The sequence below is a fragment of the Harmonia axyridis genome, chromosome 1, assembly GCF_914767665.1.
Source record: "Harmonia axyridis chromosome 1, icHarAxyr1.1, whole genome shotgun sequence".
Classification (NCBI taxonomy): domain Eukaryota; kingdom Metazoa; phylum Arthropoda; class Insecta; order Coleoptera; family Coccinellidae; genus Harmonia; species Harmonia axyridis.
The window spans coordinates 11,634,282-11,645,407 of NC_059501.1; the positions used below are offsets into that span (position 1 = coordinate 11,634,282).

The 11,126-nt window shown below is 34.0% G+C and overlaps 1 protein-coding gene across 1 annotated transcript; it reads right to left on the reverse strand.

The window, feature by feature from the left end:
• Window positions 1-3,139: 3,139 nt before the first annotated feature.
• Window positions 3,140-6,792, reverse strand: LOC123686517. Its single transcript, XM_045626719.1, has 2 exons — window positions 3,366-6,792; window positions 3,140-3,282 (listed from the first exon to the last, which is right to left on the reverse strand). The coding sequence occupies exons 1-2, from the start codon at window positions 6,697-6,699 to the stop codon at window positions 3,173-3,175; spliced, it is 3,444 nt and encodes a 1,147-aa protein (XP_045482675.1). The 5' UTR covers window positions 6,700-6,792; the 3' UTR covers window positions 3,140-3,172.
• Window positions 6,793-11,126: the final 4,334 nt, after the last annotated feature.

Here is an 11,126-nt window from a genome sequence, read left to right on the forward strand (position 1 = left end):
GAAGACACTCGATCGTTCTAGCTTTGCCTGGACGCTTCGGGTCTGTTCCAGAAGAATGCAGTGGCGTAGGGCTTGCGATCTCGTTACAATATCATTACCAACTATCGTCACGGATTGATTTCTTCTTCTTTTTAAATCGATTGCAGTTTTGACAATTAAAAGATCCGCGTCTTCTGAAGCTATATTCGTGCTAATACCACGGTTTTGAAGATTATTACTCAGTAAGTTTACAAATTGTTTCTTATTTGCAATATTGGACAGGAACTTCTTTTGGGTCAAGGTTACGAGATTATCTTCAGAAATCTCAACATCTGCAGCAACACATTTTTCTTTTCTGCGATATCTTTCGTAGGACTTAATTCCTATTGTTTCCCTCGAGTAGCTGTCGAATATGACTGTCACGTTAGATCCAAAATTTTTAATAAGATAAGAGTAGTAAAGGTTACAAATGTCTGAGTATTTCTTTCCATGCGGCCAAACATAGCTATGCATAAGCCAGCCACCATCAATTACAAAAATTGATCCAGATATTAAGGCAGGCGATTGAATGTATGGCTGGAAAACGTTATACAATTCTGATTTTGCTGTTTTTCTCATTAATCCATGTTCGTCGAATAAGCTCAGAGGAAACGGTGACAACTCGTACTTCAATGCATTGCGTGTTTCTTCAACATTGCCATGAAAAAATACTGATATTCTCTGAATTAACAAGAATGAGTCGACAGCAACAAAATCATCGCCAATATGCATACCACTTTTCGCATTTGCAAGTGTTTTCACTTTGAACGCGTTAGACAAAGAAACGTTATCAATATTTTTACCAACCATGGTAGCTATACCTTGCAATTCAACTTCTACTGCATTATGACAATTAATTGTTGGTCCACCTATGATTCCAGTAGAGAGTGATACTAATGAAGTTCTAACCTCAAATGGATTTCTTTCATCAAGCCAAAACAAAAATTTTTTAATTCCTACTTCATCTTTTGTGATTCTACTTCTTGAAATATCAACATGTTGTTCACTGTTGCTTGATTCAATCTTGCAATATGTCTCTAAACATTCCATGATATTGAATGCTGATGGCATTGCTACTAAATATCTTGTTACAACACTGGAAGTAACACCTCTTCCATGCTTCAAGTCAGTACCGAAGAAACGATTGAGGGTCTGTTCAATAACCATGTCTGACCAAATTCCCATGCTTTTTCGGATCTACGAATTGTAAAAAAACCTTCCTTCGTAAATTCGTCATATTCTCCTGGATCCATAATTAACTCGAGGTCAGCCATTTGTTGCAAATAAATTTGAGCGTATTTCGCATATGGATAATGTCCACTTGCATGGAAGAATGGTAACATCTCTTTGACGCTTTGTGAGTGTAGTTCCCAATTGCCTAATCGTTCCGCTTCTAAAAATTGCAATGCAATAATAATGCTTTTGAAATACTGGATCCATAATTTAGATGTTGGACCATTTTTTTCCATCACTGCCAGTTGCTGTACAAATCTTTCGCACATATCAGTTATTACTGGTTCGTCATCACAATCTGTTAGAAGTGGAGGTTCTGAATCCCACGTGCCGAAAAACTTTTTAATAGAATCTTGGAATTCATCCGAAGGTTTCAAGCTTCTACAAATTATAAATTAGTCTTGGAGGTGTTGATGCTGTCTGCCATCTGGATCTCTGCTGTAATTGGGTAAGATAGTCCTTTGTCCAGCGAGCCCAGAATTGCTGAACTAGTTGTTGCATTCTTAAGTAACGACACAGTTTGGTGATTTTCACATCTTGTACATTAGACTGAGGAGCAGCAGCGAGAGATTCTCCAATTAAAAAGTGAGCTGGAGTGAGGGGTATAAGATCGTTTGGATCTGAGGAGAGAGGAGTTAAGGGTCTGGAATTGAGGCAGGCCTCGATTTGAACTAAAATTGTGTAGGTTTTCTCGTACGTAACAGAAGCCATTCCTAACATTCTACAAAGGTGAAATTTCGTTGATTTGACCGCTGCTTCACATATTCCGCCCATATGTGGAGACCTTGAGGGAATGAAAGACCATTTAATTCCGTCTGATGCGAGTAAATTTTCAACCTTATCTTTGTGACCTTTAGTTTTTAACAAATTGTGCAACTCAATGAAATGATTGTTCGCTCCTACGAAATTAGAACCATTATCTGAGAAAATTTCCGTAGGTTTACCTCTTCTAGAAATCAATCTTTTGAGTGCATTCAGTAAACTATCAGTTGTTAAATCTTTCACTAACTCTATATGAACCGCACGTGTTGACAAACACACGAAAATGCTTATGTAAGCTTTTACTAATAGTCCAAGAGCCCGTGAGTGCCAGACCTTCGGATTTTCATAAAAGCTGAAAATTTTTCTATGTGTGTCCCTAGTACAGGTAAGAATGATCCCCACCCATGAAGCTGAGGCAGCGGTGGCTTTGGCAGGTAACAGGTAACAAAGGTGTATAAAATTCCATCTCAAATTTATCATAAAATAAAACTTAATTTTTTTATATTTGATTCATAATAATATCAAAACTCGCGTTGCTCATTGCCAGACAGTTAGTATGGTTGCAACCCTCTGCCGGACACCCTTAAACTATTATAATTTATAATTATACTTACGTTATATTATAAAATCTCAATTTTATATATAATTTTTTGGGGGCCTATTAATCTATGTTTACATGATAGCCGGACAGTTTCGACGGTTCTATCATCTTGCTAGACGCATTCAAAGTGAGCAGTAGTTCGGGGAGCAAGGAACGTATACAGTAACTAGTGCGAGTGAGACAGAGTGCTTGGTCTATTGCGGTCCTTCACTGCGCATCCACTGTTATCAAGTTCAAATTGTGCAGCTTATTTTTTTCTTAGTCAAGAAATTTCATTAAATAAATTTTTACAGTTTGAATAACAAATATTTAAAACAGTACTCAGTAAAATTGTTCTAATACAACTCCAATCATATCGAAACTCTAATAATTTTATTTATATTATTTTTCATTTTTACGAAGTTTATTATTTTCAATTCTATCAAAATTGTAAAGCCAATGAATTAAATGAATGAAATTAAATAAAGTAAATCAAATTTTATTGTTTATTATATCAAAGGGCAAATTTTTTTTAAAATAAAAAAGTTACAGAAAAATATATTTATTTTAATAAAATCTTTAAACATTTTCATCATTTTCATCGTCGTCGTCAATACATCCATATTCCTCGTCACTATTATTCCATTCTGTGGATTGATCGTCTTCAATATCGCCTTCTTCATTGTTTTCTGCAATAGTAAAAAAACCAAGTTAATTTAATTACAAATAGTCCAAAATTAATGTATAATAATTTAACATAATTATCAAATACCTGGAACTGTTTTTAGAGATTCGCTGACATAAGTCGGTAATTGATCTCCTTCAAACCATTTAAAATAGTAGTGGTCATTTTCCAGTATCCAACCATTATTTACTGGTTTATATGCTGTTGGCTTTTGTAAGTGAGCGTTGTTCCATATGCTACATATGTAATTCGCTCGCAAAAATTGCTGCCATAGCTCACTTTTGCAAGGTGGTAAACAGCTAGCATCGAAATTTTGCAACTTTTTTCGATTAAAAGCTTCGTTCACATCAGATACTGTATACGAATTAATAAACATTTGTAGCCTAGCAGCATCAACATCATTGATATCATTCATATTGTATAGATAGCATACAAAACTTTGAATTATATCGAAGATTAATACTTGTTCATTGTTATTTTCGATGATTTTGCTGTCACCAAACTTCATGAATGCTTGTTGAAACTCTACATATTTTTTTAACAATTTAAACGGTTTTAATTTTGCTTTTCTGTAAAATGCAGGATTGTAATCACATCCTGTGAAAGCGTGTAGTCCAGGTAAACTTCTGCAAATAGATTCTCCTAATTTGGCGTGTATATTAGTTAGGTCCACATATCTTAAATTATTTCCAGCTCCTGTAAGCATCCAAACATGTGATCCATCATTAAGACGATGCATGTGACTTAGCATTATAGCAGCAACATCGGTGTCAACAGTTCGAATCACAATGTTTGCTTCATGGTTAATTTTACACGCGTGGTACACTATTTTGGTGTCTGCTTCTTCATGCTCTGGGCAAGACAATTCCTCATTTACACCTGACATCACTTTTTTGGCCTCATTAACAGTAAACGAATGACATTTTCTGAAATTTATATGTATCATTTTATTGCCAATAAACGGCGCCATTTCGTCAGAAGCCCAGTGTAAAATAAAAAAATCAACTAGAGCTTCTTTAAAATTAGAATTTTTTAATTCTTTGACAAAGTCACTAGGACGGACTTGTTCAGGACCAGCAATAGTATACTCCAATTGTGCAGATTCAAATCGCAGAGAACGTTCGTATCCTTTTATCGATGGGGTAAAATACTGGTCGAAAACGACATCAATTCTTGACGCTTTTAATTGAGTTACCATCTGCAACATTTTTTTAGAAATGTCTCCGAATTTTCTAGGAACATTTTTCATTGTATGTAACAAAAAAAAACCGTCAATTATTAGAATATCAATTTGAGATGGCTGTTCATGCTCGGCCTCTTTCTCTAAACATTTCATCAAAGCAGATTTATCGGTCTTGCAAACGGTCCCATCCAAATGACACATTGACAACGGTACTGAAGTAATCGGGTAGGATAAGATTTTTGAAATGTCAATGCTGTAATCCATTGAGATTCCCAGCATACGTCCAAATAAATCCCTTTGAATTTTAACTTCTTGAATTTGTCCACCGACTTTAATTTTTTTTTTTTCATAATCTTTAGAAAAATTATTAATAGATTTTTTTTTAATAGCTTTTTCAAATCGCGTAATATCAGATTGGCATTCAGAAATGAATGTTTTTCGAAGGCTATCGCCGTTAGCTTCTAAATTTAATAGAAATTCTTCTACTGGCAGTGATGCGGACTTTCCTGATGAAATATTTACTAATTGGTCTTTGGGAACTTCTAAACTGAAAGGATTGATAAATTGATCGAAAGTTGCGACAAATTGTTGTAATTGTTTGGCGTTTTTCCTGATATTATGGGGATTCAAATCTGCTGAAATATCTTGATGTTTTTGTAGTCCAAGTTCAAGATAAACTTGACTTATAATTGTAGATCTCACATCATGGTTTCGAGCCCACCGTTGTCGCGCCGAAATTGAGTTAGTGAAGTGTATAACACCTGTCAGCCTTCTTGCAGCTTCTGCATTTATAGTTTGCTCTAGAACCAGGTCAATAGGTTGTCTTGAAAATGGCTTGGTAGTTCTTTTAATTCCAAAACAGCCTTTTAGGAATCCTTCATACAAATCAGGATGAGTTTTGTCAACTTGCAGTAGATTATCATAATATTTGACGCTCCACCTAGCATAGTTTTGTTGATTCAATATAAAAAAAATGCTTGTAATTTTAGGTAACACTGATTTAAAGAGTTGAAAATTTCCAGCACGAATACTTCGAGACAAGTCCAAGTAATGATGTATAAGATTTATATAAATTAGATAAAATTGTGACGTTTTACCATGCTCCCCGTTAAGGGTTTGTTGTTTGTAGATACCGTAGTTATTTATCAGCTCTTTAAGGCCATCATTTTCAATTTCAAACAAAGAAATTTTGCAATTTTGGAGTCTTTTAACTTCATCTATTATATCCTCAGTTAAGGTAATGTTATCATTTTGTAAAAATGATTTAAAATGTAGTATTTCTAGTCCTAATGCTACTAAAGGATGCAATCTTTTGCAGCGATTAAAGTGTTTTCCCTCTAAAAACCCATTAACTGAACCGTTTGCCAGCAAATTACTCTCAACCATTACAGTAGTCAACCCACAATCATTAATTACTTTACCGATAGCTTTGAAGTAAGCCATCATTATATGAAATGGTCCTAAATGAATGAATAAATTATCAAATGTTGGTTTTTCTGTAGCTTGTATTTGTAACGCTACTTTAGCTATAGCTAGATCGTAGGTTACCTGTATGTAGGGTTGCTGTAAATCTTCAGCTATTTTTTGGCTTTGTTTCATAGTTTCTAATACGATTGGTGTACTGGTTGGAGATGCATTTATCGGCGTCAAGTAAGATATATGTTGTTGTGGACTATCCTGATCATCAATCTGACTATTGAAACCAACCCACATAGGTACATCAGGTAATTCTAAAGCGTGACTAATCATCCATATGTTGTCAATTTCCGTGTTTATTTGAGAGTCTATACATTCTATATCATCGACTGATAATTGTAACTCACTTGTCATTTTGGGTTTCTTAGGGTATGGCATTTCATCTATATTTATTTCATCAAATGTTCTTCTTCTTCTTTTTTTATTCGGCGAAGTATTTTCACTTGAAACTTCGGACATTTCAGGCTCGTCAGTTGTATCTGCATCGATATTTTGGTATATTATTCCGACTGTGTCGTGTAAAGTATCCTTACCACTAGAAGTTTCAACAAAACGATCAAAATTATCGTATGCCACACCAGTAAAAAGCTCTGGTTTTTTTTTTATTTTTTCTGGACATAAGCTAGACTTTTTCATTGATGTAAATGTAGTTTCAGTTTCTAATTCTTCAACGCCTTGATAACTAATACAGTGTCCATATCTGTTTATAATGTCAATTATTTTTCTGCTGCTTGTTAAGCTTTTTAGAGTCATACCTAACATGATATGCTTTGACGTTTTAACTCGACCATCATGAACTCCGAAAATAACATCTTGACAATAAGAACGAACTAGACGAGAACATTTTTGGCCAGTCTTTCGTTTTTGGTTACATCCACCAAGAAGGGTAGAATAAAAGTCTGATAATTCTTCTGGTATTGAAACTTCTCCGGATATTAAATGCTGTGATGTTATATTTTTTGTTGATAATTTTTTTTTTTCTATTTGGAGTATTATTTTTCTCAGAATCAATGCAGATTTTTGTAAAATGTTTTCTTGTTGTAAATTATCCAGTACTGAATCATCGATGGCTTCTAGATATTTTGGAGCTAGTATTTTTTTATTACGAACAGTAAAGAATTTTATATCCTTAGAGAATACTTTTAAAATTTTTTCTTCAAGGTGGTGTGCTGTGAAAGTAGCTGTCATTTGAATAGAATTTTCTTGAAAAATTTTTTCTAATAAATCGATATATGATTCATGTAAATACACTAATAAAAAACACCGCCCTTTTTTAATCACATCTTCTTTAATGATTGTACTAATTTCGTTAAAAACTGTTTGATGATACTCCCGGTGATAATGCCACTCCGTTTTGCTAGGCGTTGCTTTTAATGAAGATAACTTATTATTAAAATCAACTCGGCATTCAGTATGATAATAGATTTTTGAGCCAGAAAAATTATCCAATTTATTAGAAAAATCTGTAAACTCTTCATGACTTTCAATATTAGGTTTGACACTATCTTTAAATTGCTGAACATCAGCTGCATGAAGCAGAATCATTCTCGATCGCACTTTTTTCTTCTTTTTATTACAAAATATACAAACAACTTCATTATCATTTTTACCAGCAATATTATCAGTCGAAATATTAACATCTTGAGTTACAAAATTATTATCAATAACTTCTGGTTCGAAAACGTCAGCAATATCTCGAAGAGTTGCAGATTGTAGACCTATTGATTCACAAATTGGAGCTGGCTGAGATGTCGTGGGAGATTCTGAGGGTACAGACTGTAAATGAGATTCATTTTCAGATGTCGAAGGTTGTGTTTCTGTGGACTGGGATAGTAAAATTAGTTGAGATGAAGATTCTGTTGACGAAGATTGTAGATCAGGTAGTTCGGAACTCAAATCTCGTATCGACGACAAGGTTGAAGATGAGTTGCTTGTAATTACACAACTCTCTTGTTTTTTTCCTTTTTGTTTTTCAGCACTTAATGGTTGAGAGGTGAAATATTTTTTCATAAGACCTGTAAATACCTTGTAACATACTCTGTGATAACCACTCTCGGTGTATTCACTAGGTAAAGTAATGTCTCTGTATTTTAGCTTATGTATTTTTCGTAATTTAAGAATAGTCTGGCATTTTTTTAAAGTTTCTTCAGAAAATAATATTATGTGTTCATCACTTTTCTTACAAACAAAGCAAACTATTTTTTCGTCACTCATGATAGCACTTTATTACAACTGATCACATTTATTTTATAAACTGCACAGAAAAATAATACATTTATTATGAGCATAGCCGTTCACCAGATAGTTACAATAAACAACAGCTGATGCGCAGTAAAGGGCCGCAATAGACCAAGCGCTCTGTCTCACTCGCACTAGTTACTGTATACGCTCCTTGCTCCCCGAACTAATGCTCACTTTGAATGCGTCTAGCAAGATGATAGAACCGTCGAAACTGTCCGGCTATCATGTAAACATAGATTAATAGGCCCCCAAAAAATTATATATAAAATTGAGATTTTATAATATAACGTAAGTATAATTATAAATTATAATAGTTTAAGGGTGTCCGGCAGAGGGTTGCAACCATACTAACTGTCTGGCAATGAGCGACGCGAGTTTTGATATTATTATGAATCAAATATAAAAAAATTAAGTTTTATTTTATGATAAATTTGAGATGGAATTTTATACACCTTTGTTACCTGTTACCTGCCAAAGCCACCGCTGCCTCAGCTTCATGGGTGGGGATCATTCTTACCTGTACTAGGGACACACATAGAAAAATTTTCAGCTTTTATGAAAATCCGAAGGTCTGGCACTCACGGGCTCTTGCTCTATAATTTCGAGCGTCGCAATGTGCCTTCTTTTATCATGATAGGTCCTGCGTAGTCCACTCTTGAAAGAGACCGGTTATTCTCGATGAATTTTCCGTTTCACTATCCTGTTCGCAGCGCCAATTATGTATTTCACTCGAGAAATTTACTTTTTAAAAAGATTTATTTCAACAAGCTGGATACAAGTATGAGTATTCTCTAGTACAAGACCAATAAGAAGACTTACTATCGAATTGCAATATTTCATCTTTTATATTATGGTTATGTGTACTTATTGATATCGATTACTGATGATACATTAAATATTGGAAGTTTGGAATCTTACGAATTATTAGCTTTAAGAATCTTGACAATTGGTAATTGCAATAACAATATAATTAATGATAAATGAAGTGAATTGCTTCTGTTTTATATTCTTATCCATGTCTTGATATGATTATGTAAATAATGACGAATGATTGGGAAGTGAGTTGTTTCTGTTTGATGTTATTGTACGTGTCTAGATATAATTATATGCTGCAATCTCCTCTTAGCTGATGGTGCGTCTTGAGTTTTCGAATGGTACCGCTCAAAAGAGAGAGGGGAAAAGAAGCATTGACACCCTCGTTCCATTCGGGGGTGCAATTATTCAACATTAAATTACATTTTTCATCAATCAATTTCGCCATCTCGAGAATGGTAACTTCATCCAATAAGCCTAGTTTCATTCTTGCCTGTTTTAATACAACCTATAATAAATTATGTGAAACCAATGGCATAGAATCGTCTTTGGAACCTACTATTTTTGTATCTACTGAAACATCGGATTTGGGTCTAGTTTCATTGAAAAAATTTTGTACATCCATCTCATAAGCAGCTCTATTAGTTGAAGGATAACATATGTATAAATTCTTGTCGTCATCCGTTGAAGTTCCTCACCGCTTCTTTTTTCCCTTAAAACTACTGCATGTATATGCTTACACATGGCAGTTTTTCTAGAATATTCTGGACATTCACACGAAAATTTATGAATACAAAATCTACATTTATCACAATATAATAAAGACCTACAGTCTTCTTCTCAAATCTCATTGTATGAAACCGAAACGATATCATCATTATCTATAGAAGCTGAGGGCGCTTTTAATACCTCTGTCTCTAAACACATCACCTTTTCTACAACTCCATTTTCTGCTTTTGAATGAGTTTTTCGGTTTACGCTTGGAATTGTACTGATTAGCATTAGGTCTGTCAGTGTCCATGATTTTTTTCCACGTTTTTTCATTTATCAAATCCTCTAATGCGTCCAGTAATTTCTCAACCCTACAACAATTTTCTAGAAATGCGATTATTGTTTTAGTCTTCATATCTATACCGTATCTTCTGATTTCCTCTCATTAAATTATGTTTTAAAACTTTATTGAGGCTCTCAAAAGACATGTTTGTGTTGATTCCTGCGTTTATCCTGTAGCAGTGAGACCACATCATGATTCTCTCATCATTTTGAAAATAGTAACTGAAAATTTTTTTGTAAGTTATCAAAAATGCATCTGATTTACTCGACAACTCACCTGTGTAAATATTTGAGGAAATCACTGAAATCAATTCAGTCCACGACCTACAAATCAGCGCTTGTGAGCCTTTTTTTGCTGGATGCACTCCTTATGGAAGCGATGAGTGCACTCATTAAATATATGCTTCGCTCGATATTTCATTCAAACATAATTATGTATTTCACTCATTAAATTATGTTTCAAAACTTCATTGAGGCTCTCAATATTCGCTAAAGTTGATGACTGATTGGAATTGAGGGATTCCGTTGAAGGGAGGCAAATCGGTAATGACATATTGAATGAAGACCTAGTAGGGGGCAAATTTATGCACTCATTTCTTTTGAAAATGTCCTCGAAGTCATCAAAATTTTGCCAAGAGACTCTTTTCCTTCCGGTAGATTTTGTTTCGTCCAATATTTTTGTGTATGTCTTTTTCAAATTCCTCCATTTTCTGTCTAATTCAACCTCATTAATGTTACAACCTTTGCTGTTAAATACGTCTTTTATATTGGACCATATTTTTTTTCTTCATTTCAGTTGCGGAAGTTTTCAACCCTCTCCTTATAACAGCAAATTACAAATTAGTAGTTTTGTTTTATTACAATCCCATTTCATGTTGGGGTCTCCTAAAATAGCAAACGAAAAAATTAGTTATCCGTTTGTTTCAATAATATGAATATCTATTAATAGTACTTATTTTTCGACGTAAAACTTTCCACGCTTTCATCGTATAAGTCTGTCGCATAGTCCGATTTTGAAGCGTTCCCCTCAAAGTATTTATGGCAGAAAACAATATCTGTAAAAATTAATTTGTTTCTTAGTA

What these genes read in the sequence shown, in the direction of transcription:
- LOC123686517 (XM_045626719.1), bottom strand. Translation starts at nt 6,699, where the DNA reads ATGTTAGGTATGACTCTAAAAAGCTTAACAAGCAGCAGAAAAATAATT. An exon ending in ATCTCTAAAAACAGTTCCAG is followed by an intron (nt 3,283 to 3,365) that starts GTATTTGATAAT and finishes TTACTATTGCAG; the next exon opens with AAAACAATGAAGAAGGCGAT.